Source organism: Sciurus carolinensis, chromosome 17 (genome assembly GCF_902686445.1).
Source record: "Sciurus carolinensis chromosome 17, mSciCar1.2, whole genome shotgun sequence".
NCBI lineage: Eukaryota > Metazoa > Chordata > Mammalia > Rodentia > Sciuridae > Sciurus > Sciurus carolinensis.
In genome coordinates, this window is record NC_062229.1 from 15394418 (window position 1) to 15420735 (window position 26318).

At 59.0% G+C, this 26318-nt stretch overlaps 3 protein-coding genes across 3 annotated transcripts in view; all 3 read left to right on the top strand.

Annotated features, from left to right (window-relative positions):
* Positions 1-934: 934 nt before the first annotated feature.
* Mri1 (methylthioribose-1-phosphate isomerase 1) lies at positions 935-5545 on the top strand. The gene is given in 8 exon segments (XM_047531031.1): positions 935-1126; positions 1206-1444; positions 2241-2416; positions 3562-3650; positions 3652-3739; positions 3823-3855; positions 3858-4046; positions 4942-5545. Coding segments are annotated over 8 exon segments (1074 nt in total). The 5' UTR covers positions 935-994; the 3' UTR covers positions 5070-5545.
* C17H19orf53 (chromosome 17 C19orf53 homolog) lies at positions 5382-9043 on the top strand. Its single transcript, XM_047530452.1, has 4 exons — positions 5382-5412; positions 6192-6383; positions 6460-6515; positions 8715-9043. Exons 1-4 carry the CDS (start codon positions 5382-5384, stop codon positions 8853-8855), a joined length of 420 nt encoding a protein of 139 aa, XP_047386408.1. The 3' UTR covers positions 8856-9043.
* A 6629-nt stretch (positions 9044-15672) lies between these two features.
* The window catches only part of Zswim4 (zinc finger SWIM-type containing 4), a 22856-nt gene continuing 12210 nt past the window's right edge, over positions 15673-26318 (top strand). Inside the window, 11 exon segments of the mRNA XM_047531411.1 lie at positions 15673-16026; positions 18342-18543; positions 20321-20461; positions 20464-20676; positions 22101-22273; positions 22338-22426; positions 22428-22477; positions 23933-24100; positions 24741-25097; positions 25564-25701; positions 25990-26244. Of these exon segments, the coding sequence (XP_047387367.1) occupies positions 15874-16026; positions 18342-18543; positions 20321-20461; positions 20464-20676; positions 22101-22273; positions 22338-22426; positions 22428-22477; positions 23933-24100; positions 24741-25097; positions 25564-25701; positions 25990-26244 (1939 nt within the window). The 5' untranslated portion in view covers positions 15673-15873.

Consider the following 26318-nt stretch of genomic DNA (forward strand, 5'->3'; position numbering starts at 1 on the left):
AGTCCTACCCACCGTGTTGTCCAACACTCGGTCTTTGTCCCAGATGCCAATCCAATAATGAGGACACTGTTTTGAAAAAAAAGAAAAGCTTTATTGCTTTGCTAGCAAAAGAAACATAGGGGACCCTGTCCCAGAGGCTGTGATTCCGTCCATCAGCAGGAACGGGGCTTTTAAAGAGGTGACTCAAAGGCTCATTCCAGGTGTCTCTGCTGGAGTTGTGAGTCACTTGTTAATATGTATGGTCCTCTCAGATCTCCTGGTGCCAGCCCCAAAGTATGGATGGCCTGTTCCCTCGGTGGGGGTGTGCTTAGGGACCGAGCTCTGCCTCAGACGGGGAAGAAAGGTGATCCTGCTTCCCCTGCGATGAGGGAGGGGAGACTAGGGAGGAGCCGGAGAGGAGGAGAAGGAAACATGCCCATTTAGGTCAGGTGCAGTGGCAGACAGCAAGGGCTGCTCAAAGCATGAAGTGGACACGCCTCCCCGGGATGATCGGGTTCAGAGCAGCTGTTAAGAGCCGCCCACTCCTCGGAAGCCCTTAGTGATTCCGTCGCACACCCACCAGTAGGTTTCTGGCTTCAGTTGCGCCTGGGATTCTGGCAAGATGCTGTGACACCCCCCACACCCCGCAACTCCGCTATCAGCTGGATGCTAAATACTGGGTCTGTTGGGGGGTGGGGTTTGCACAAAGGGTCGGGGTCAAGGGCCCTTACTGTGGAACCCCGGGCAAGAGACCTAACTGCCGCGCCTCAATGTCCCTAACACGCATAAAAGCTTTAAAGGCTTCCGCTCGATACAGTGCCTGGCAAGAAACGCCAAGCCCAGTGGGCGCTCCATAAATAAAGCGTTTTGCGGTTCCGAGGTCCGGGCGGGGCCATGGGGTGGCTTCCGCCCGGCGGACCCTGACCTGGCGGCCGGGGGCGGAGCACGCATGTACAGCTCCGGAGCCCCGCCCCGTCCCCGTGCGGCGGCCAGAGGCGGCGAGGGCGCGCGAACCATGCAGCTGGAGGCCATCCGCTACTCGCGGGGCTCGCTGCAGATCCTCGACCAGCTGCTGCTACCCCAGCAGAGCCGCTACGAGGCGGTGGGCTCGGTCACGCAGGCCTGGGAGGCCATCCGCGCCATGAAGGTGGGGCCGCGGGGCGGGGGAGCGCGCGCGCCCCTGCGGCCCCGGCCACCCCTGCAGCTCCTGCCGTCTTGTGCCACAGGTGCGGGGCGCGCCGGCCATCGCCCTAGTGGGCTGCCTCAGCCTCGCCGTGGAGCTTCAGGCCGGCGCCGGGGGACCGGGTCTGGACCTTCTGGTGGCCTTCGTGCGCGACAGGCTGAACTTCCTGGTGACCGCCCGACCCACCGCTGTCAACATGGCCCACGCCGCTCGTGACCTGGCGGACGTCGCAGCTCAGGAGGCGGAGCAAGAGGGCGCCACCGAGGAGGCGGTCCGGAAGAGGTAGGGAGCCTGTGCCCGGCGCGGTGTGGAACAGAGGCTGGTGGTTCAGTTTGTGTGCATTTTACAGATTGGGAAATCGAGGCACGCCACTCTTAAGTCCCTTGTCCGCAGTCCCACAGGCAGAGCTAAGAGATGCCAGGCATCTGGGCCCAGGACCCTTGACCTCCAACTGTGCAAACCCCACTCCCCAACAGGTCCGTTCACACAGGCCCATGGAGCCGCTTCTCAGGTGCCACCTCATTCTCTTGGGTTTTTGCTTTTGAGGACTTGTTTCCTGTCTTCATCCCTTACCTGCCCTCTTCCTTTCATCTTCCCTTCCGCTCCAGTCACATCTTCCCCCTCAGTGTTCCGGGACTATGCCAGGCTCACTTCTGCCTCAGGGCCTTGGCACATGCATTCGCTCCCGCCAGGTAACCACAGAACTTGGGGTTTCGAGTCTCTGCCTTCCCCAAGCCCTCTTCATAACACAGCTAACCCCTGCTCTCTGCGGCCTGATTCTGCGGCCATGTCCTTCAATTTATTATCTGCTCATCACCTGCCTCCCTGCCCCCATGTCAGCTCAGAGGGGCAGAGATTCTCATCTTGTTTACTCCTGTGCCCCTTCCCTAGCATCTGGCACACTGGAAATAGTGAGCATGTGCTATGTGAGCATGACAGATTTGTGCCAGAGGCAGAAGTGACCAGCCTCACAACAGCAAGAGGCTTGAGCTGCAGGGTCCCCACACAACAGCACTGGGAAGAGAGGGGGACTGGCCTGGACCTGGGAGCTGGAGCTGAAATCTCTTTGTTGGCCCAGAGTGATCCGCTACGCTGAGGACATGCTGGAGAAAGACCTCAGAGACAACAGGAGCATCGGGGACCTGGGAGCCCGCCACATCCTGGAGCGGGCAGCCCCCAGGGGTGGCAAGGTGACTGTGCTGACCCACTGTAACACTGGTGCACTGGCCACTGCTGGCTATGGCACAGCCCTAGGTGAGTGGTGTCTTTGGGGACAGGAGAGGCCCTTTTTTGGGTGCAAAAGAAAGAAACCCAAACCACTTTACCCACCAAAAAAGTAGTGAATGTATTAGTTCTTATGCAGAAACACATACATGGTTGGGGTCAGATATAGCTAGATCCAGGAGCTCAACCAATGGCATCAGGACCCACCTGTCTTGTCCTTAGCTCTGCCCTCATTTATTTTCACGCTCTGGGGGCTAGCAGGGGGACGACCAGGGCTCGGAACATGAGAAAGAGAGCCAAGGGTGCCTGCAAATTTTCCTAGTGTTTCAAGGTTCCTGATAGGGTCACCTGCTCCTCCAGACCCCACCACTTACTGGGCCTGGACCGAGGCATACGCCTGGAGGGTGGGTAGGGTGTGGCCTCCCTGCTAGTGAGACTGGGGAGCTGTGGCCACGAGGGGCAAGTAGTGGCAAGACAGCAGATTCGCTCAGCCTGCAGCGTTCCAGGAAGCCTCCCTGCTTGCCCGGCTCCTCCCTCAGTCCTGGAACGCAGGTCCTGTGATTCAGTCACTCAGCCGGCTGTTTTCCCTTTTGGTGGCCCTGGGCACATGCATTCCAGGTCGCACTCTACCACTAGCCCCGTCCCCAGCCCTTGTCATCTTGAGACAGGGTCTTGGCTCAGCTGCCCAGGCTTGTCCTGAACTTGCCATCCTCCCGCCTCAGCCTCCCGGGTAGCTGGCATTATGGTCGAGCACCACCATTACCAGCTCCAGCCAACTCGTACTAAGCACCTGCTGTGTGCTGGGAAATAAAGCAGACAAGCTCTCTACCCTAGTGAGGCCCTGGGGAAGCAAGAGGGACAGACGACAGGAGAGAGAAATGGGCAGCAGAAGGTGATGCATGCTAGGGACAGCAGGGGTGGGGGAGGGTGCAGGCACCGAGAGGCTGTTGCTGTGTGGGACGGAGGAAGGGAGGGGAGCATTCACTGAGAGTGTCACTCGAGCTGATGGGAAGCGCGGGGAGCCAGCCAGTACCTGGAGAAAGTTCCAGGCAAGAGGGGACAGCCAAGCTAAGGCTCGGTGGCACTGCACTTGGGGAGGCTTCGGAGACGCCCTCTGGCCGGCACCCAGGCCCCTAACCGCCTGCTGCTCTCTGGTCCTCTGTGGGCGCCCCCAGGCGTGATTCGCTCGCTGCACAAGCTGGGCCGCCTGGAGCGCACCTTCTGCACAGAGACGCGGCCCTACAACCAGGGAGCCCGGCTGACCGGCCTTTGAGCTGGTCTACGAGCAGATCCCCGCCACCCTCATCACCGACAGCATGGCGGCCGCTGCCATGGCCCAGAAGGGCGTGTCAGGTCAGCGGATGGACCTGGGTGGGCAGGCGGACGGAGCTCGGGCACCCAGGGCCAGGCCAGTGACCCCGGCTTCTCACGCCCAGCCGTTGTGGTGGGAGCCGACCGCGTGACCGCCAACGGGACACAGCCAACAAAGTGGGCACCTACCAGCTGGCCATCGCCGCCCAGCACCACGGCATCCCCTTCTACGTGGCGGCCCCCAGCTCCTCCTGCGACCTCCATCTGGAGACGGGCCAGGAGATCGTCATTGAGGAGCGCCCGGCCCAGGAGCTGACCGAGGTTAACGGGGTCAGGATCGCAGCACCCGGTAAGCGCGGGCTGAGAGGGGACGCTGGCAGCCAGGGCTCCTTGGGGGTGGGCGGCATGCAGGGCAGCCATTCCTGACGACAGGAGCACCTGGGTGGGAGTTGGCGAGGAGCAAGTCGCCCTGTGTTCTCCACCGCGGTCTTCTCACCCGCCTGGCAGGGGTCTCTAAAGAAAAACAGCCAAGCCGAGGTGCCACTGTGGGGGGCGCCGGTCTAGCCGGCCGGGGTCGCATCCCAGCGCTGCAAAAAAAAAAAAAAAAAAAAAAAAAAGAACGTTGTTAGAAACTGCTTCATAGGCCCAGGACCCTCAGTAAACGAATCCACGTGACCTTTAGAAGGACGCCTGGCTCTTAAAGATTAGCTCATGAAATCCTAGCAGTCCTTTTTCTTTTTTCTTTGTGTGTGTGTGTGTGTGCGTGGTGTGTGTGTGTCGCGCACGCGTCGCATGGTGCTGGGATAGAACCCAGGGCCTTGCGCATGCCCGGTAAGTGCTCCACCGCCCAGCGCACCCGCAGCCCCAGGCTTTTCCCCGTCGGTGTGGGAGTGTAGCTCAGTGGTAGAGCACTTAGGTTCCAGCCAGGCACTGTAGAAAGCGGGGAAAAGACCTGAAGGAAATGCCACCCTGTGGCTCAGAGGCAGATTCTGAGAGGTCTTTTGTTGTTGTTTTTCGTTTTTTAGTTTTTGGTTGGTTGGTTGGTTGGTTTGGTTTTGTAATCCCACGTCTGACCTTCTTGGGCAAACAGTCCAAGAATGGGACCTTGTTACTGGGGTCTTGCACTTTCGGGGTGAGGACTCTCAGATTCTCAAGAATGACTGTGATGGAGTCAGGTGACAAGAGCTGGGGAAAGCTCATGGGGGCCCAAAACTTGCCTCCTCACCTCCCTCTCTCCCCTGCAGGGATCGAGGTTTGGAATCCTTCCTTTGACATCACCCCCCATGACCTCATCACCGGCGGCATCATCACGGAGCTGGGTGTCTTTGCCCCTGAGGAGCTCCGGACAGCCCTGAGCACTAAGGTCTTCTAGCAGGAGGGACCTAGGTGGACCCAGTTGTAACCAACTCAGCGCCGGCTACCTTGCCCATATCCCTCAGGTTTTATAATAAATTTACCCAGTAGTCTCGGTAAATAAATTTACCCAAAAGTTGGCCTTCCTTCCCCCGCCCCCCACCACGCTTCTCTTGAGCAGGGAGAGAACAGGGCCTTGCATAGCTCTTAAGAACCCAGCAGCTGCAACTAAGCTGCCCAGTTTCAAATCCCACCGCTACCTCTTTCCCCGCTGTGTAACCTTGGGCAGGTCACTTCACCTCTCTGTGTCTTCCTCAGTTATGAAATGGGGATGACTCCAGTACCTCCTGTTAAGGTTGCTGGTGGTCTAGAAGTAGGGTGACACCCAAAAAAAAAACTCAGTAACAAGTAGTATTTTGATGCAATACTTTTTAAAAGAAATAATGCAAAAATAATACCATGGGTCCAAGGTTTTAAATAAAGGATCAAACCTTATATTGCCATTTGAGTTTACTCTTTAGGCAGCCATTCTACAAGCTACAACTGGATGTGGTTAATTTTATTTGTTTTGTTTTGTGGGGGGAACGGGTGTTGGGGATTGAACCCAGCACACATAGCAGGCAGGTGTTGTAGCACTAAACTCCATCCCCAGCCTCGCCCTTACGGAGGACTGAGCAGCATCCCAGCCTTTTTTTTTTTTTTTTTTTAGTTAAGATCTTCCTAAATTGCCCAGGCCGACCTCGAATTTGCGATCCTCCTGCCTCAGCCTTCCAAGTAGGTAGGATTACAGGCGTGCATCATGCGCCTGGTTTAAGATCGTTAAAAACATTAAAAATATCATAGGGAGCTGGGGTGTAACTCAGTGCTAGAGCGCGCTTAGCATGCAAGAATCCCAGGGTTCTACCCCCAATACTGCAAAGACAAAAAATTATGATCACTGAAGTTTTTGGCATCCCACCCCTAGAGTTTCTTGGCCTCACCCTAACCCTAATCCGGGCTTTTATGTATAAAGAATATAAAATGGTCTACGTCTTATGAAGCACATAAGCGCCCCGCAAATGCTAACCTTAGCACGTTGTTGGAAGTCGTCGCAAAGTGCTACGGTTGGCCAAGCCGGGAGTGCCACAGTATATCCCGTGAGTCCGTGCGCCCTCTCGCCCCACTGTATCCCCATGGTGCCGTGCGCCTTCCGGCTACGGGGCCGTGACCCCGCCCCTTCCGGTGCGTGCCCGAACATGGCGCAGGGGACAGCGCAAGTTCCAGGCGCAGAAGCCAGCCAAGAGCAAAAGTGCAGCGGCGACCTCGGAGCGGAACCGGGGACCGAGGAAAGGCGGTGAGAAGTGGGGCAGGGAAGTGGGGGAGAGAGGGGCTCGGGGCTCCCCAGTCTCATGCGACCGTGTCTTCCCCAGGTCGTGTTATCGCCCCCAAGAAGGCGCGCGTAGTGCAGCAGCAGAAGCTCAAAAAGGTGAGCGGGCGGCGAGGGTCGAGGCGGCCAGGAGAGCTCCGCTCTCGGAGCCTTCGTTTCCGCTCCTGTGCAAGCGAGTGCAGAAACCGCGCCCACGGTTCAGCGGGCCGGGTGGAAGCCAGGCCTGGAATGCAGGAGTGTTCACAGTTGTCAGCCAGTCTTAGGAGTGGAAAATCCCGGCTTGCAAGAAGGCAGTGCTGGGTGCAAATCTCAGCTCCACCAACGAGTAGTGTTCCTCACTATTAACCTTTTACCTGTGACATGGCCCTAGTGAAGGCACCTTCTTCCTAGCGCTGTAAGGATGTAACGTGATAGAGCAGCAGAGAACAGTGCAGGACACAGAAATGGTAGCAGCCTTGTTGGTTAGCGTGTTTTGTTTTTTTTTTGTTTTTTTTTTGGGGGGTGGGGGGTTTGAGTTTTGTTTTGTTTTGTTTTTTTCCTGGTACCCAGAATTAACCCAGGGTTGTTTAATCACTGAGCCACACTCCCAGCCTTTTATTGTTTAGAGACAGGGTCTCACTAAGTTGCTCAGGGCCTCCCTAAATTGCTGAGGCTGGCTTTGACTCACGATCCTCCTGCCTCAGCCTCCCACACCTCTGGGATTACAGGCATGTGCCACCATTCCCAGCTTTTGTGCTTATCTTTAAGCATAACTGTTATATCTATGTGGGTAGGGTTGAACTTATGTGGAAAGAGATTTAAATGTGGTTTTGTTGGAGGTAGGCGTTTGAATTTGTATTCCACACTCACCAGCCCTGTGATCTTAAGCAAATCATTTAGTCTCCCCAGAATGTGGATTCTTTCAAAACTGAGTGCCAACCCCCCACCGCAGGCACAGTGGTTCACACCTTTAATCCTACTCTGGAGGCTGAGGGAGGACGACTAAGGCCAGCCCAAGTAACTTAGAAAGGCTGGGTTTTCCCAGTGGCAAGAGTGCTCGCCTAGCATGTAAAAAGGTCCTGGGTTCGTTCAGTCAGCAGCACCGCAGAAAAAGAAAAAGTAGGTATCCAGTGGTTGGCGTATCTGTATGGGCCGGGGAGTCTCTTGTACACCCCAGCCCTGCATGTCCACCATGAGCTCCTGGTCCCCCTGTCCCCACCCATGATCCTGCTTCAGTCTCGTCTCAGGATGCTGCTGTCCTTCCAGGCGCCAGTTTTCATCCTTGAATTCCTGCTTTCTCTCCATCCCCTTAGAATCAGTCCAGAATCCACCCACTTCCCATCCATGTCACCTCCCACCTGGACTTTGGAGTCACCTTTTGCCAGTCTCCTGGTTCCCGCCTTTCCCTGCCGTAGGGATCCTGTCCCTGCCCAGAACCCTCCATGGCTTCCGCCTCACTCCAGGAAAAGCCCAAGTCCTCACCTTAGCCACAGGGCCCGTCCTCCTCTCCTTCCACTCTTCCCCTCTTCTCTCCCTCTGGCCTTACTAGTCCCTTAGTGACTCCTTGCCTACTTTGGAACTTCACACTAGCTGTTTTTCCTGCCAGGGATTCTTCCCTGGAAAGAATGGCTCCCTTCTTGGCTTGTTAGAGAGGCCTTCCCTCGTGGCCCCTCCCGCCCTCCTGCACTATTCCTGATGTCCTTTCTGCACAGCAGCGCTCAGTAGCACTTAGTAGCACCGTGTCACTGAGACTGATTTCTTCCACATGGATGCGTCGCGTACTGGCTGCACCTGGGCAGGGGTTTTTTCCGTATCCTGTTGCTCTGGTGTCCCCTGTGCCTGAGCACATGGTCAGCTACCCTCTGGTCAGGTGGTCACGGTCATTGGAACTTATGTAGATAGGGAAGGTGTAATTTGAGATGGTGACTCAGCTACCAATTTGGGGACCAAACTGGCTCACGTCCCCATTCAGAGCCATGGTTCACCTTCAGCAAAGCTGCAATGACATGGGATAGGAGGGGGCCGCCTGTCTGGAAGCTGAGGTCAGAGGGTTTGGGCACCCACGTGGTTTGGGGGTCCTGGGCAGAGACCTCCTCACTGCATGGGCCTCACTTTCCCCATCTATAAAATGGACACAATAGAGGTTCAGACATGCGTTTGGGACCCAAAGAGGTGTGGGCAGGACTTACTCCCAGACCCCCCATCAGGCGCCAGGCGAGGGGAGGTTTGCCAACCTGCCCCAGAACTCCAGGCGGGAGCAGCAGCAGCTGGTGCTGCGCCCCCCAGGTCGCGATGTGAGTGCTGTGGTTGCCTCCTCAGGACCTGGAGGTTGGGATCCGGAAGCAGATCGAACACGACGTGATGATGAAAGCGAGCTCCAGTCTACCCAAGAGGCTGACGCTGCTGAAAGCCCCAGCCAAGAAGAGCGGGACCCCGCCTCCTCCAAGAAGACCGTCCTGAGGCCCCAGCTCCGGTGACACAGAACTGAGTGGTGGGCCTGCGCCCTGAGCAGGCGATGAGCAGATCCGCGTGCAGGTTGGCCTCCCAGGGTGCCAAGGAAGGGGCGTGTCCACTGCCTCTGTCCCTCCCCTGGGTCCTGTCCCTACTGCTTTCGCCCAGAACAATAAATCTGGCTTGTCCTCCTGCTATCCCTCCTTCCCACCTGTGGTCCTGTGAGCGGAAGTCTGGACCAGGCGATCCCCACCAGGCTCCACTGGAGACCTGTCCGCTGCTCCGTCCCAGGTGACTGCTTCTGCCCATCTAGCCGTGGTCTGGGAGGGGTCTAACTTACTAAGACCCAGGGGACTCCCTCTGACCAGCCATTCCTCAGCCACTGGGACACAGCCAGGGAGGGAGCCACCTTGTAAGGTCTCTGCCAGTCACCCTGCCCCACAAAGCATCCCTGCAGGCCAAGCACCGCGTGTCACCTCACCTGTGAGGATGCCCGGGCTGGTCAAGTCCTGGCCCCTCTGGCCTCTCAACCACCAGACCAGCCTCCCTGCCCATCCTGGCTCTGACCTCCACACGGTACTTGGGCCCGCTGGGACTCGGCTGTGCCGTGGGATCTGCAGGGCGCTTTGGCCTGGCGACCACCCTTTTCTCTGAGGCTGCAGTCCGGGTGATGCCGAGCTGTTGTTCTTGGACGTGGAGCCTGCGAGCACAGTGGGCTGGCCGGTGGCCCCATCCTTTGCTGACCACCTGGCACCTCCAGGGAGCCGGCGTTGGCCAACCGGCGGGAGACCCAGTGCACCCAGGCACGGGTTCTTGGTCCCATATGGTGGCAGTCAAGGTTTTTTGAAACTGACCAATGTTGATTTAAAAAGCAGAACATCTGGTGGTTCTTCATCCACAAGTTCAGCACAGAATGGCCTATGCTGCAGTCTGAATGTGGATCCTGTCCCCTGAAGGCCGCGTGTGTCACAGGTGGTCCCCACACTACTCTTGGGAGGCACTGTGAACCTCTAAGAGTAAGCCTGGGCTGGGGTCTTGGATCTGCAGGGCGCTCGCCAGGCACGTGAGAGGCGCTGGGTTCCATCCTCAGCACCACATAGATAAATAAAGTGTCCGTCACTTATAAACAAAGTTTCTTAAAACAAAGAGCCTGCTGGGAAGGTCCCCGGTCCCTGGAGACATCCATTCAGGGGCCCTGGGATTGCTCTTAGGTGTCCCCCTGCCAGTGCCATGTGGCGCCCTCACCTCAGGCACAAAGCGGTGGGGCCTGATCGTGGGCTGGAACTTCCAGAACCATGGCCAAGTAAGCTTCATGAGGGCGAGCGTTGGGTCCTTGCTAGCGGCACAGCACCTGTGGGCGCCCTGTGACCCCGTGGTCCCACCCAGGTGCAGACTCCAGAACAGAAGGCGTGTCCGCACAGATGATTCTTGTGGGTTATTTGCAGCAGCCCCCCCCCCCCCCGACAGGACAGATGGAGAGGTAAAATGGGGTCCGGCGGGACCTTGTTCTGCCTTGAAGGATGAAGCACTGTCACAGACAGGGGCACAAGTGACCTTGGAAAACGTACCCAGTGACAGGCTGCAGAGTGTGGGTCTGTTGATAGGAAATATCCAGAACAGGCAAAGCCACCGGGGACAGAGGGGGAGGGGGAGTGGCGGCTAATTGGGACAGGGTCTCCTTTGGGGATGGAATTGTTCTGGAACAGAATAGAGACAGCTGCACGGCCTGGCAAAACCATGGACATCAAAATGAGTTCTGCCGGTGGAGGCTGAGGCGGGAGGATCGAGTTCAAAGCCATCCTCGGCAACTCAGCGAGGCCCTGCCTCTAAGTTTTTTGAAAGGGGTGGGGGCTGGGGATGCGGCTCAGAGGTGAAGTGCCCCTGCATTCGCTCAGTCCTGGTACTAAAAGAAAATGAATTTTATGTGAATTTTGCCACCAAAAAAAGGGGGGAAAGAAAATTTCACAAAAAAATCCTGACAACATCTTGGAGAGGGGAAGTTGCAGCGGCGGCGGCTGCATCGGCTGAAGACCTGGCCCGGGTTTCCTGCGCCTCCAGGGGACCTGCCTGAGGGTGGGACCCTGTCACGGGCTGGGGATGGCTGCCGAGCCCACCCCTGGGACCAGGGCCTTCCCCTGTGCCCCGCTCAGCAGGTGACATCTGCCCTTGAGAGGGCCCTTCGGCCACTCGGCATTGGTTCCATGCCAACCGCTGCTCCAGGTAGAGCTGAGACCCACATTCACCGAGAACAGGAAGCAAGGCCCCGCCTGGGCTGTCCCCTGCGGACTACCCTCTTCCCTGTCCCGGCCCTGCCTTGGCATCTGGATCCCAAACCCGGTTGCCCCTCCCAGCCGTCCCCATGAGCAGCCTGCCCTGTCCCCAGAAGGGGCCTTCCTGAGGTTCTGCTCACGCTGGGTTCTGTGCTGCGGTGGAACCCAGGGCGCACGCGGCAGGAAAGTGCTCACCCGCCCTGCGGCCCCTCTGTGGGGAGTCCAGTGCTGTCTTCTGTTCCCGCTGTGTCTGGAGCGCCCGGAACCCACAGCCAGCAGGCGCCCAGCAGCAGGTGCTTGCGGAAGGAAGGGAGGCGCGGCTCTCCTTGCCACAGCCGGTCTCCCTTCCAGGAGCCGGTGGACGGAGCCATCAGCGCCTTTCCCACAAACAGCCTTTGGGGTGATCTGATCCACGTAGCGTCTTCAAACCATCGTGGCAACCCCACAGCCAAAGCCACAGAGCGGCACAACGCGGGTCATCAGCGGACTCTGCGGGAGGGTCCCAGCCTGCGGGGGGCTGCACAGACAGCTCCTCCCCACCTGGGAGTCCAGCGGCCCAGCGACACCTTCACGGGCACCCTTGAGCTGTGGCTGCATCTCTTCTTCACTCTTGACACTGCCCGGAACGTCTGCCTGGCTCCCGCGTGGAGTCAGGCTAAACATCAGCCGCGGTCGCAGCTCCGGACGTAGAGTCACTGCTTTGGGACACTCTGTTAACCCTCCTGTCTTGGAGGTCAGAAGGGCCAAAGAGCAGGGGGCCAGAACAGGCTGGTCCCTGGTGCCATCTGGCCACCTGCCTCGGCCACCAGGAGGCGCCTCGGCCAGGGGCCAAGGCCGCCACAGGCCGGCGGCGCCCTGGGCGGGCCAAAGAGCCCTTGAAAACTGGCTCCTTGTGTGTCTCTGCCGCCAGCCCCAGGAGGAGGGACCCCGAGAAAGGCTCCCAGGCACTACGGGTCTGGGGTCTGGAATGTCCACCCACCTGTTTGCCCGCCCCGGCCCCCTGCCCCCTCATTCTTCCCGCCCTTTCCCTGGATCTCCTCCTCAGTCCTTCTACCTACCCACAGGCCCCCCATTAGCGTTGGACCCGACTCCAAAACCCCACACCTCAAGTTTTACACCATGTTTTGCCACCTAGCTGTGTGAGCTTTAGCAAGTCACTTTACCTCTCTGAGCCTCAGTTGTCCCATCTGGTAAAAGGAGATCCTGACCCCCACACCCCCATGCGGATTCAGGGGTCTGAAGGACTTGGGGCTCACTGGTGAACTGGTACCCCCTCGGGTGCTGAGGATGGGGACGTGGGAGACAAGTCTGGCCATGCCCCAGGCCACAAGCGGTCATTAAGCGTGACTTTTCAGACCCAGTGTTTCTTGCCCAAGCCTTTCCCCCACCGTCCCCTCGGTCTGGAAGGCCCGTTTTTCCTGGCAAGGCCCCGACACTTTGTGCGTGAACTTGTGTTTCAAACAGGAAGAAAAGAAATGTGAGAAGCTCGGCTTGCCAGCTGGGCCGGCGGGGGCGCTCCGCCAGGAAGCAGGGAAGCGGCCGGGCGGGGTCCCACTGCAGCTCGGGGTCCCGGGGTCCCACTGCAGCTCGGGGTCCCGGGGTCCCACTGCAGCTCGGGTCCGGGCGCAGGGCTGGCTCCCAGAGAGCCAGGGTTCCCTCCCTCCTCGGAGCCCCCAGCGGCTCCAGCGCCACTCGGTAGGTCAGGTCGAGAGAGGACACGCGGGTTTGGGGTCAGGAGCTGCAAATGCCTAGACAGTGAGCTCAGCGGGCGGCAGGGGATGAACGTGGCTTTCCTCCCGAGCCAGCGCTGCTGGCCGCCCTGAGGGAGGACACAGGTGGCTGGAGCCTCGCCTGCCCGGTCCCCGGCCTCTCCTTCCTGAAGTTTTGCCAGGAAGGGGGCCGACTTGAAAAGAGCTGGAGACTTCATCCCGAGGGACCCTTACCTCCCAGGGACCTTTGGGACCTCCCACATTCTCCCAGGATTACTGTGTGGCCTCAGGCAACTTCTCAGCCCTCTCTGGGCATCATTTCCCTCATCTATGAAATTAGGGGATCAGAGCCCAATGTTCCTGTTTCCCAAACTCTGCTCAGGCCCTTCCTTTTCCTGCTGTGGACCTGGGACATGTCATTCTGTAAACTCCCCGCCGCCCTCCACTGTGCAGACAGGGTGGCAGTGACCCTGAGGTCTTGGAGCCTCTGATGGGGCTGGCCCACACGCGGCCGAGCCGTGGTGGAAACAGATGAGTTCGAAGCAGCGTGTCTGCCCCGGTCGCAGGCTTCGCGCGTGTGCGACCGTGCCACCGTCGATGTTCACCCCGTTAGAGAAGAAAGACCCTCACCCCATGGCGCCCATCTCTCAGTTCTATGAGCAACCCACTGGCCCGGCCTGCCCCAGGACACCCCCTGCGCGTCCCGCAGGGTGAGGACAGGGCCTTCGCTGTCAGACACCCAGGAACCGGGGGCTGCCGGGCAAAGCCCGGCCCTGGATCCTGTTTGCGGGGGAGCCTCCCCCACCCGGTCACTCCTTAAAGACCCGCTCCAGGCTGGGGGTGTGGCTCACCGTGGGGTGCCCCGTGGCCTGTGCCAGGCCCTGGGTTCCGTCCCAGCACTGCAACGCACACGCACACGCTCGCTCTGAACCCCGGCCAGGGCAGCCCCACCTGGCTTCCACCCGGCTGGCTCTTCCTGCTGGGTGACCTCAGGCGGCAGCATGCCTGCCCAGGCCTCGGTCTCCTCGTCTGAGAGATGGCGAGTCCTCGCTCGCCAGCGCTGTTGAAGGTTTAACCCTGGTCACCCACCAGAGACGGCACCGCACAGCGGTCGGGCCATTAGGACCAGGACTGCTTTCTGTGGCCGTCCCTGCAGCAGGCTGTGGTTTCTCAGGACAGCAAAGGCCATAGAAACGCAGCACAACCACCTTAAATGTCCTTCTTCCACAGTGAAACAAACAGGTGGACTCAGCGTCCATAATGTATTTTATTCAGTCACCACTTCAGCATTTGGTCAATATTCTAATTTTTAAAAAATTACTTTTTTTTCTTTCAGAACTGGGGATGGAACCCAGGGCAGGTCCCCAGCCCATTTTATTCTTGAGATAAGGTCTAAGTTGCTGAGGCTGTCCTCAAACTTGCTATCCTCCTGCCTCAGCCTCCCCAGACACTAGGATTACAGGCACATGCCACGGCACCCAACTGAAGTTTCTAGAGAGATACTTCCCCCGCTTTTCCCTACTGAACCTTTGGAATCCAGTGTGTACTTGGATCTGTGACCCAGCGCCATTTGAGCCAGCCCCACTTTAAAGTTTCAGGGACTTTGGTGACCTCTGCCACCCTGCACTGCTCAGTGGAGGTCTGGAGGGAGTTGACCTCCACAGTGAGGAAGTGGGTTGGGTGGAAAGTGCAGTCGTGAGACCTGGAAGGGAAGCGGGCTTTCCTTATGGGGGGAGCATCGGGCCTATATGGTGCCAGCTCCAGTCCTTCCTGCTCCGCAGAGCATCTCAAGTAGATGGGGTGAAGGACCAGCTGGAGGGGGTCAAGCAGCTGTAGGCCCAGCACCTACGCATGGTGTGCGGAGCTGTCCAGGTACTGTGGGTAGAGCAGTCCACCCGAGGAACCAGCATGCTGGGGCTCACAGCCCAGAGAGGGGCAGAAATTGAACACGGCAGGAATAGGTAGCTGAAGGGGTGAGAGCGGGGTGAGATCATGGGCTGGGGATAGGAATGAGGAAGACATGCCAGTTTCCAGGCCAGAGGTGTGGCTGGACAAGCTGAGTTAGAAAAGCGACAGAGGTGGTGGGTTGACATGAGTTTCCTGGGTTGAAACTGCCACTTTCATAGGTCGAAAATTAGGAATTTCATGATTCCACCTAATATTTAGGGAGTAGAAAGGATTGGGGAGTATCCTGGCTTGAAGCTCAGGGAATGGTCTATGGACCTCCTACTTAAGCTCAGCTTCAGGAGAGAGAGTCTGAAGCCCACATAAACTCTATCCGTAAAGCTGCGACCCAGTGCCTTCCTCCAGAAGTATCGAAACGACCGGGCGCCCAGAGAGGTTGAGTGATTTTCCTGGGGGTCACACAGCCCGAGAGAGGAGGGGGTGAGATGTTGCCCAGAGATCCCGCCGCTCCGTCTAGCTCCTGGCTGGCTTATGTTGATTGTCCCCTCGCGGCGCCCGGAAGCGACCCTCAGTAAACAAAGCCGTGTGTGGGCGCAGCCCCAGCTGCCCGGGGCGCACTGTCCAGCCCGAGGGGGCGGGGGAGGAATGTTGTGAATGAACCCAGGGCCCGCCCCGAAACTCCGCATAAGGGATGCGCCGCAGGGGTTCTCCCGATCTGATTGGCCTGCGGCACCCCGTGATTGACAGCGCCCCTCGCTGTACTCTCTGATTGGGTGAACACGAGAAAACTGGCATTGCAGCCATCGAATGAGCAGTGGAATCTTGGAGACGGGTCTGGAGGCGCAGCCAATGACGGGAGAGGGCCGCGGAGGCCGAGGGGGGGTCCAATGGGGACAGGCGCCGGGGGCGGGACAACGGCGGAGGATAAAGAGGCGGCCGAAGCAGCTTCATTGTTGTGAAGAATCTTAAAGGGGCCGCATCACCCGGCCGGCCGGGCGCGGGCGGGGTGGGTGCGGCAGGGGTCCCGGGGCGGCCAAGAGCAGAGGAAGGACAGGAAAGCAGGCAGGGGCCGAGGGCGCCGGCGAAGCGAAGCGGGCACTGACAGACCCCCAAGCAGGCCCCGCCCCGGCCCCGGCCCGGCCGATGGACCCCCCGGCGGCCAAGCGGAGCCGGGGCTCCCCCGCGGGACCGGAGGAGCGAGACGCCGGGGCCGGGGCGGCGCGCGGCCGGGGCCGACCCGAGGCGCTACTGGACCTCAGCGCCAAGCGAGTGGCGGAGAGCTGGGCCTTCGAACAGGTGACCGAGGGGGGGGGGTGCTGGGAGGGACGCACCCCCAGCCGGTGTCCAGCGACCCTTCTTTTCACCCCCGCCCATCCCCAGACTCCGGCCCCACCTCCGCATCCGGTCACCCGAGATCGCCCCGTAGGAGCCTAACCGCCCGAAACGCTCCCTCGCCCTCCAGGGGCTCTTCTCCAGACCTGGCCCGCCCTCCACCCCTCGCCCCCATCCCTAACCTCGGATCCCTGGGATCCAGTTCTCACGGTCCTCCCTTGTCGCTAGGTCCCTCTCTTTCCCTCTGCACCCTCGTCCCCCGGTAGGGACACCCCATTCAGACCTCACTCCTCTCAAACTCTTAGGAACAGCTCCCACTTGGGGACGGTCCGCATCCCCAAGTCTCAGCCCGTAGAAACCCAAACTTCCCCACTCGCCCTCCAGATCTCCAGGTGGAGGATCCCCCATCTCTCCAGATCCCAGCTCCGGACACCCGCTTCTGCCTCCTGTCCCAACCCTCCAGTCTAAGAACCCATTCATCTTTTGGGGCTCTCTTTTCCGGGTCCTCCCACCTGGGGATGCCCAGCCCCCCTGGCTGGCCGCAGGCTTACTCAGGGGTCTTCCCTTCCCCCACATCTCACCTCCCCCTCCCCCCACCAAGCTATCCTAGTCCTTTTGGGAAGGAGGAGAGAGGGAGCCCAGGCAGAGCCTAGGTGGAGATACCTGAACAGGTGCACTTGGAACCCCACCTCTGTGGCTTCTGGGGCTCCTCCAGGATGCCCCAGGGCAGGGACCCTTGAAGTCCCCTTTCTTGGCCTCAGTGTGGGCCCCAAGGAGCTGGAGATGTGCCTGGACCTCACTGAGCATGTGCTGTCCCCACAAGCACTGTTCTCTGATTTTGGGGAATATTCTTTGCTCCCTGGCCTCTCCCGAGTCAGGACTGATGGGTTTGGGCTGATTGTGGATGGAGTAGGCTCTGATTCATGGACCGGAAAATCCCTCCTTAGTCATCTGCCAACTGTCACTTGGGCCAGTCACTGACTCTCCTACTTCCCCCAGAAACCTTCCTTGGAGAGGGGCTAAGTCCCCTTTATTGTGTGGGAGATACACAGAATAATCCCTGAACCATCCCCAGGCCTCTCCTGTACCTGCCCTGGTCAGGCCAGATGCTAGAAAAGTCCTATAACCCTTGGAGGGTTGTCATTCTCACTTGGAAGAGACTGGGACACAGAGAGGTTGGGAAACTTGCCCAACGTCACCCCAGCCTGTGAGTAGCAAATCCAGATTGGAACGCAGACTCAACCAGCTTGCTTCATTTGGAGTCCATGGGGGCGGCCAGGGCACCCCTCCCCTCTGGGGGGCCCTTCCCAGGGGAGGGGCTTAAAGAGGAAACCAAGGAATGGAGCCTGTCTTGGGGGCTGAAGCTCATCAGGTTGGGCACGCTGAACAAATGAATTCACCCCATGTCAGAGCCTCAGATTCCCCTGGCTGTAAAAAGGCCATGGTTTAGTGTGTGGGGGTCCGTGTGAAGGTCAGGGAGATCAGACACAGGCATTTACATCATGCACAGAAAAATCACCTTGATCCCTGTTCTTCACTTTTGTCTAACTTCCTCCTGGCCCCCCAAAGCCTGGGAGGGGGAAGAATCTGATGCCAGAACTCAGGGACCTGGAATCCAGGAAGGAATCTGTAGAAAGTTCTAGAATGGGAAGGATGGAGCAGGCATTATTTTAAGTGCTTTACATCCATTAACACTGGGCTTTGTTGTTGTGGTTTTGTCTGTTTTGTTTTTGTTGGTACTGAGGTGAAACCCGGAGGTGATTTAGCACTGAGCCACGGTCCCTGCCTTGTGTGTGTGTGGCGGGATGTTGCTGGGGGTCGAACCCAGGGCCTCATGCATGCTCCCCAGTCTTCTTTATTTTTTTGAATTTTGAGACAGGGTCTCACTAAATTGCTTAGGGCCCCATTAAGTTGCTGAGGCTGGCTTTGAACTTGTGATCCTCCTGCCTCAGCCTCCCAAGTCACCAGGATTGCACCCTGCTCTAAAACTCAGTTGTTGTTTTAAGAGGTGGGGTCTCTCTGTTGTTCAGCTGGCCCTGAGCCCCTGGGCTCAAGCAGTCCTCCTTCCTCGCTTCCTGAGTAGCTGTGACAACAGGCATCCGGCTTACTGAGTGTGTTTAACCCTCCCAGTCTTCAGGAGATGGTCGCTGCTCACCTCCCATTGAACACTGGAGGTTCCGGAGTCCAGTGACCCGGCCAGGTCCTGCCTCTTGTCAATAGCGGAGGCTGGTTTGCAGCTAGGGCTGCAGCTGGCTTCCTAACCACCAGGCCTTCCGCAGGTTGAGGAGCGCTTCTCCCGGGTCCCGGAGCCCGTCCAGAAGCGCATCGTGTTCTGGTCGTTCCCGCGCAGCGAGCGGGAAATATGCATGTACTCGTCGCTGGGCTACCAGCCTCCAGAGGGTGAGCAGGACACCCGGGTGCCCTTCACCCGTGGGCTGCAGCTGTTGCAGAGCGGGGCTGTCGATCGTGTGCTGCAAGTGGGTGAGTGTCTGTGCCAGCCCTCCAGGGAGGTCCAGCGCAGGCCTGGAGAGGGAGGCGGGCTGGGGGCCCAGGGTGCTGATGGTGGAAGCTTCCAGACCTGGGCAGAGGCCCTTGGCGGGATTGAGACTCCATGCTATGGTCTTAGACCTTAGGCAGCAGGCCCAGCTGGGCCTGGGTGCAGGTTATGAGCTATAGGTGGAAGGTAGACCCGGGCAGCTGAGTGGGGGACTAAGGGAAGAGGGGGCCAGAGGAGCAACCAAACCAAGAGTAAGAGAATTTTCCAGAGTGTAGACAGAGGGACGCAGTGATACGATGACCAGAGAATGATCTAGACCTCAGCCACTGGGCCGGGTGAGAGGGGGACCCAGAGATGCGGAGCCAGAGGCCGGAGCTGGTCAGACCTCAGGCAGAGACGCAGATGGAGGATGGGTTAAGGCTAAGAGTCGTCTGCAGCACAGCAGTGACTGCAGGTCACAAAAATGTGCCGTGACTTTCTAAAGAACCAGAAGAGAGGAATTTGAAGCTTGCAAGCCCAGAAATGATCAGTGTTAGAGAGCAGGAAAGGCCAATTATCCCAACTGGGTCATCACCCTCTGTGTTCGGTACTGAGTTATCACCCGCCCCTAACTGGTGTGCTCATAGGTGCCAGGTTAAGAGATCATTAAAATCCTGAATCAAAAAGCAAAAGGGTTAGGGCCATCGCGGAGGGATGGTCTCCAACCTAAGGCAGTGAGACTTAGGGACTTAGGTAGGAAGGTAGAGTAGAAGTTTAGCATCTGATATGCATCCGCAGTCTTAGACCTCAGGCAGCGGGGCCAGGTGAGGACAGAGGCATGAGTCTAGAGCTGGAGGAGGAAGCTGACCCTAGACCTCAGGCAGCGGGGCCAGGTGAGGACGGGAGGCATGAGTCTAGAGCTGGAGGAGGAAGCTGACCCTAGACCTCAGGCAGCGGGGCCAGGTGAGGACGGGAGGCATGAGTCTAGAGCTGGAGGAGGAAGCTGACCCTAGACCTCAGGCAGCGGGGCTCACATCAGGGTTGGGGGAAGGTTATGAACCAGAAGGAAAGGACGGGACTGCAGAGGCGGAGTTGGGGGAGATGTGAACAACAGGCCTCAGACCTCCGGCGGGGCCTCAAGGGGACCAGTGCAGCCTGTGCCGGAAAATAAGCACAGCAGGGCACTCAGGACCCCCGGGTGGCAGGCCATGGCTCCATGCTGGAGGAGAGGCCCCGCCAAGATGGGCCTGCAGGGCCCTGTCAGCCCTCGAGCCCCCTCACCTGGACAGCGCCCAGCCAGCCTCCTCCGGTATGAGGAAGCCATCTCTCTGTGTGACGCAGGTTGGGTCCAGGCTGCCCAACCAGTCGGATGAGCCCCAGAGACACCCGGGCTGCCCAGGGGCCAGGGAGGGGCAGCGAGTAAGGTACAGGGGTGATGTGGCCCCTGGCCTGCCACATCAGCCCTTGCCCTCAAGTGCCACAGACCTTCGGCGCCTTCCCAGGAAGTGCTGAAGCCCGGCCGTACCCAGAGCTGCAGACCAGCCTGGCTTGGGGGCTGTGAGGCGCCCTTTGTCGTTAGGATGGGAGAGGGTCACCCAGGACCCGGCTCTGGTCACGCATCAGCTCTCTTAATCTCCGCTGTAACTGCGGCGGGCGTTACTCCAGCTGACAGATGGGAAACCGAGGCGCAGGCAGTTGAGCGAGGTGCCCTGGGTGGCTCAGCTGGGCGTGTGGCTGGGCCTGGCCGGGGCCCGCGCCACCCGTGCCTGCCTCTGCTCCTAGGCTTCCACCTGAGCGGGAACGTCCGGGAGCCAGGGGGCCCCGGGGAGCCCGAGCACCTCCACCACGTCTCCATCAGCTTCGACCGCTGCAAGATCACATCCGTGAGCTGCGGCTGCGACAACCGAGACCTCTTCTACTGCGCCCCGTGGTGGCCCTCTCGCTGTACCGCATCCGGCACGCCCGGCAGGTGGAGCTGCGCCTGCCCATCTCTGAGACGCTCTCCCAGATGAACCGGGACCAGCTGCAGAAGTTCGTGCAGTACCTCATCAGCGCCCACCACACGGAAGTGCTGCCCACCGCCCAGCGCTTGGCTGACGAGATCCTGCTGCTGGGCTCTGAGATCAACCTGGTGCATGGTAAGGGTGCTCTGGGGCCGGGTGGCCAGTCCAGCTCACAGCCATCTGGCGTGCTCGGCACCAGGCGTTTGCTGAGGAGTTCACGGCGCCTCGGTGCCTGAAGTCAGGGGAGCACACACATCGCCTGCGTGGGCCCAGGTCACGTACTGAGTGGCAGATCCTGGTGACACTGGCCCAGGGGCAGATGAGTGGTCAGAAACCAGGACACGGCAGAGGGCAGGGCCAGAAGGAAGAGCCTGGGCGCAAGGTCCTGCCCCAGGGTGGAGGCGACTCAGCATCACAGGAGCAGGCCGCACGGGTGGGTGGAAGGCCTAAGGGTGGGAGTCGTGGGAGGGGCTGGGGGGGTTAGCAGGAGGTGCCGAGGCCCCATGGGGGAAGATGGGTGGATGAGAGAGCAGGGGGTGGAAGCATCGCGTGCGATTGAGGGTGGGGCCGGGTGGGTGCAGAGAGTCACCCCCAGGCACGGGGTGAACTGTGGGGTGCGTGCATGGGTGATTAACTCCAATGGCAGGTGAGTAGGGGCGGGTGGCAACTGGAAGTGGGGATGGTGTTGGGTGGGGAGGCTCTGATTGGGAGCACGGGAGAGACAGATGGTGGCGGACCAGTGAGGGTGGCAGAAGAATGGAAGGAGCATCAGAGGCCCAGGTTGGGGTGAGCTGGTGGGTGCATGGAGGGTTTGCGCTGATGCGGGAGGTGGACGGAGTGGATGGGGTTTTTGGAGGATGGATGGGTGGACTCCTGGTGGTGGGTGTTCTGAGAGGGACCTATGAGTGGCTGGTTGGAGGCAGGAAGGATGGGGAGTGAGGTGGGACCAGTCGGATGGGTGGGTAGCATGTGGGGGTTGATGGGTGAATGGGACGATGGGAATTTTGAGTGGCAAATGCACATGGATTGAAAATGCACATGGAATGAATTAGATGGATGACTAAATGGGCGAGTGAGTGAATGGATGGTGTTAAGGGCAAGATGATGAACAAGGGACAGGTGGGTGGACGGATGGATGGGATGGATGGATGATGGATGGTAGATGGGTGGGTGGATGGATAGGTGGATGGTTAGATGGGTGGATGGATGTATAGGTGGATGGGTGGGTGGACAGACGGTGGATAAACAGATGGGTGGATGGTTGGATGGACAGATGGATGAATGATAGAAGGATGGATGGATGGGTGGAGGGATGGATGGAGGATGGATAGGTGGGTGGATGGATGGGTGGATGGATGGACAGATGGGTGGATGGATGGATAGAAGGATGGATGGGTGGGTGGGGAGGAGGGACAGACAGGAGGGTGGGTGGTGTTCACACTAGGAGAGGTGGGACTTTGGGAGATGGGGATCTAGAGGAATCGATGGGGAAGAAGGACAGATGCCTTCTCTCCAGCCCCAGCCTCGGCTGCCCTCACCCAGCCTCCGCTTCCCTGCAGGCGCTCCAGACCCCACAGCAGGTGCCGGCATCGAGGACGCCAACTGCTGGCACCTGGATGAGGAGCAGATCCAGGAGCAGGTGAAGCAGCTGCTGTCCAACGGTGGCTACTACGGGGCCAGCCAGCAGCTGCGCTCCATGTTCAGCAAGGTGCTGCATGGACATGGGAAGCGGGTCCTTGAAAGGCCAGCCCGGCTCCCGCACCTTCCTCACTGCTGTCCCTGGCACAGGTGCGGAGATGCTGCGGATGCGGGACTCGAATGGGGCGCGCATGCTCATCCTCATGACTGAACAGTTCCTGCAAGACCCGCGCCTGGCCCTGTGGAGGCCAGGGTGCCGGCATGACGGACAAGTGCCGGCAGCTGTGGGACGAGCTGGGTAAGGCCGCGCCCGAGCATGGGGACGGCACTGGGCTCCCGCACCCAGGTCTCAGCCCCAGATGTCAGCGTCCGTCCCCAGATCCTCCCTCCACATGTTTGGCAGACTCTCGCTGGGCACCTCCAACATGCAGGCGCCGTGTAGGGAGCTGGGGCTACAGCAGAGCACAAGACGCGGTCCTGCTCTCCTGGGCCGACGGGGCAGGAGAGGGACAATGAAATACTATGCAGGTGTCCCTCAGTGCTCAAGGGGTGGGCTCCAGGACCCCCAGGAACACAAAAATCTGTGGATGATTAAGTCCCTTATAAAAATATGGCCCGGGCTGGGAGCATAGTGCTGTGGTGTTGCCTGGCATGTGCGAGTCCCTGGGTTCCACAAAAACTGAAATTAAAATTAAAGGGACTGGGTTGTAGCTCAGTGGCAGAGCACTTGCCTGGCATGGGTGAGGCCCTGGGTTCGATTCTCAGCACCACATATAAATAAATAAAATAAAAGATCCATTGACCACTAAAAAATATTTTTTAAAAATTTTAAATGTCTTACTGTTTGCATAGAACCTACTCACATCCTTCACGTAGTCTGCTGATTCCTTTGGTGCTGGGGCTGGAACCCAGGACTTGCGCATGCTCCGCACTTGCTCTCCCACTGAGCCACGTCTCATGACTTTCTCTAAGTCATGAGATTCCTTATAATACCTGATACAGGGACCACGCTGGAGGCGTTCAGGACAGATATGATTTTTTTCCCTAATTTTCAACCCGGGGTTGGTTGAATCCACAGATGCGCGACCTTTGGATACAGAGGGCCGACAGCCTGAGACCAGGCGTCGATGTGGGTTTTCTTGAAAGTCAGATAGTCGGTATTTTCAGCTTTGCAGGCCATTTGGTCTCCAACCTGACAACCAAATTCTGCCCATCGCAGCAGAAAAGCAGCCACAGACATATGTCCTGAGTGCAGGAGGTGGTATCCCAATAAAACCTTTCCCATGGACACTTTATTTATATGAATTTCACATAGTTCTACGAGTCATAAAATACCCTTCTTTTGTTTTGTCATTTTTTCCCACCATTTAAAAATGCAAAAATACACCTTAGCCAGTAGGCTGTTCCAAATCAGATTATGGGCTCAGTTTTCCCCACGTGCTGGGGTTTGCTGCTTGGCTAGCCCCTGTATTGGGTGGTGAAGAAATGCTGTAGACAAAAAGGAAGGCGAACCCACAAACAGAACACTGAGAGGAGTCTGGCCACCTGAGTTCGAATCCTGATTTCTAACCTAAAAGCAGTGTGACCGGAATGAGTGGCAGTCGCCCTTTGGGCCTGACTCCTCGGCCAGTAAGTGAAGAGGCTGTCAGTCGCGACCTCAGAGGGTCGGGATCGGAGTGAGCAGGACCGTGCCGAGTACACGGCAAGTGCTCCTTCAGCGTGTGGTGTGACTCCCGCCCCCATGTCTCCTCAGGGGCCCTCTGGGTCTGTGTCATCCTGAGCCCCCACTGCAAACCAGAGGAGCGGGCAGGCTGGCTCCAGTTGCTTGGCACATGGGACAAGCTGGACATGTGTCCACTGGAAGAGGGCAACTACTCCTTCGATGGCCCCAGCCTGCAGCCCACCATGACCCCCAGCCCAGGTAGGAGAGGGGTCCCTGCTAGCTCTTCCCCACAAAACCACCACCACTGGCTGTGTCCGAACTTTCTATCATGAAACTCTGAGGAGACAGAGGGAGTAGGGAAGAGAAAGGAGCCCAGCTATTGGCTGTCCTCCCAACCAGGAGGGAGGAAGTGGTGAGGGCAGGTGCAGAGGCAGCCTACAGGATAGTTAAATACAGTGCTTGAGACACCAGTCGCTTGAGACACTGGGCTGGTCTCCTAGCTCCACCTTCTGTTATCTGTGGACACAGAATAGAGAAGGAAGAGGACAGGTGACAACAAGGGGGAGCTGAGACATTGAGAAGGGAGAGACAGGTGAGGAGAACAGAAAAGAATGGAGAGAGAGAGAAGGAAAGGGCAGGCAGAGCAGATTGGAGGTGCAGAGAGAGGCCAGGAGAGGAGGACAGTCACTGGACCTCAGTTCTGCACTCATGGTGGGGACTGCAGCAGCCACCTCGGACCACACACCTTCGAAGGTGCTTGGAGGCCAGGGGCTACCTGTGCCCATCCTTCTGCCCCGGGCTGGCCCCTGTCTGGCCCCTGTCGGCACCTGGTGGGGAAGGTGGCCAGGCTTGCCTGCTAGGCCCCCTCACTGGACCACATTGGGTGCCTCTCCCACAGGCCCAGAGGAAGAGGAAGAGGGGGAGGTGGCGGCCACGGGTTCCCGCCACACGGTATTTGGCCGCGCCCTGCAGGCGGGAGAGCTGCACTGGGGAGACTCGCACCTGCAGCGGATCCTGGCCAGCGACACCTACAGCCCCGGCCTCACGGGCACCATGGGTGGCGACAAGTCGGCCTTCGACCCCCAGGGCCGTCCACTCTGGCTGGGTGAGCCTTTCCCAACTGCTTGCGCCCGTGTGGACACCCTGCGTGCCCATGGGTATCCCCGCCAGGCCCTGCGGCTGGCGGCTGCCATCGTCAACACGCTCCGGCTACAGCGGCGGCATCAGCTTGAGAGCTACAAGCAGCAGAAAAAAGGTGGGCACTAATACTACCCTCACGTCCCAGGGGCGCCGTGGCGCACACGCCTGTCATCCCAACAGCTAGGAGGCTGAGGCAGGAGGATGGCGAGTTCAAGGCCAGCCTCAGCAACTTAGTGAGGCCCTAGGCAACTCAGTGAGACCCTGTCTCTAAATAAAATACAAAACAGGGCTGGGGTGTAGCTCAGTGGTCAAGCGCCCCCAGTTCAATTCCCGCTCCCCCTAAAAAAAAGAAAGATGGGGAGGGAGTTGAGGGCTGGAGGAGGAGAGTAATGCTTCCTTTGGGTGTTTGGGAAATCGCCTAGTGTTGATCCTGTGCCCTCTGGGTGGCCACAGCAGGGCCCCAGGACAGAGGCTAGCCTCTGGGTGGGCAAGTGGTGAGCCTCCGGAGCCAGGAAAAGGAGCCACCCAAGAGGCTGAGGGAGTGGGTGGGCAGGCATCGAGCCCCCTCTTTACACCTGCAGAGTTGCTCCAGAAAGGTGCCACCTTCATCACCAACGCCGAAGGCTGGGTGGGCCACCCCCTGGACCCCATTGGCTGCCTCTGCAGGGCGCTTCTGGAGGCCTGTCGCCTGGAGGAGGAGACCCTCTCCCTTTACCCAGGTATCCACAGGGGGAGCCCTGAAGGAGGCGGGACAATCTGCACACACTCTTGCTGTTGGCCACCCCTGTCGTTGGCCACGCCTCCTGCAGTGCCAGAAGCCCGTAGGCTCAGCTTCTCCTGAAAGTAAGGCCACCCTAGGCCTAGCTACTGCCAGAAGGAGGGGCCCTTTGGCGAGTGCTGGCAGACTTGGGCCTCTCCTTGTGCTTCACCCACAGTCGCCATGCTTGGGTACAGAGATCCCAAGAAAGGGAGTCCACCTTCAGCAGCCCTGGCCCTCTCTCCCTCAGACTCAGGACCCGAGAAGCGGAAGGTGGCCTACCAGCACGTGCCAGTGCCCGGGAGCCCTGGGGAGTCCTACCTGGCGCTGGCACTAGAGGTGGCACTGCTGGGGCTCGGGCAGCAGCGGGCCCTGCCCGAGGGGCTGTACGCCCAGGACAAGGTGGTGCGCAGTGAGGAGCAGCTGCTGGCGCTGCTGGAGGAGGTGGACCTGGATGACAGGCTGGTGCAGGTGCTGCGCAAGCAGGCAGGGCTGCTGCTGGAAGGTGAGGCCCCGCCCGCCCCGCCCGCCCCGCTCTACGCTGTGCGCTCGGCCTCCGCAGAGCCTGGAAGGGAGAGC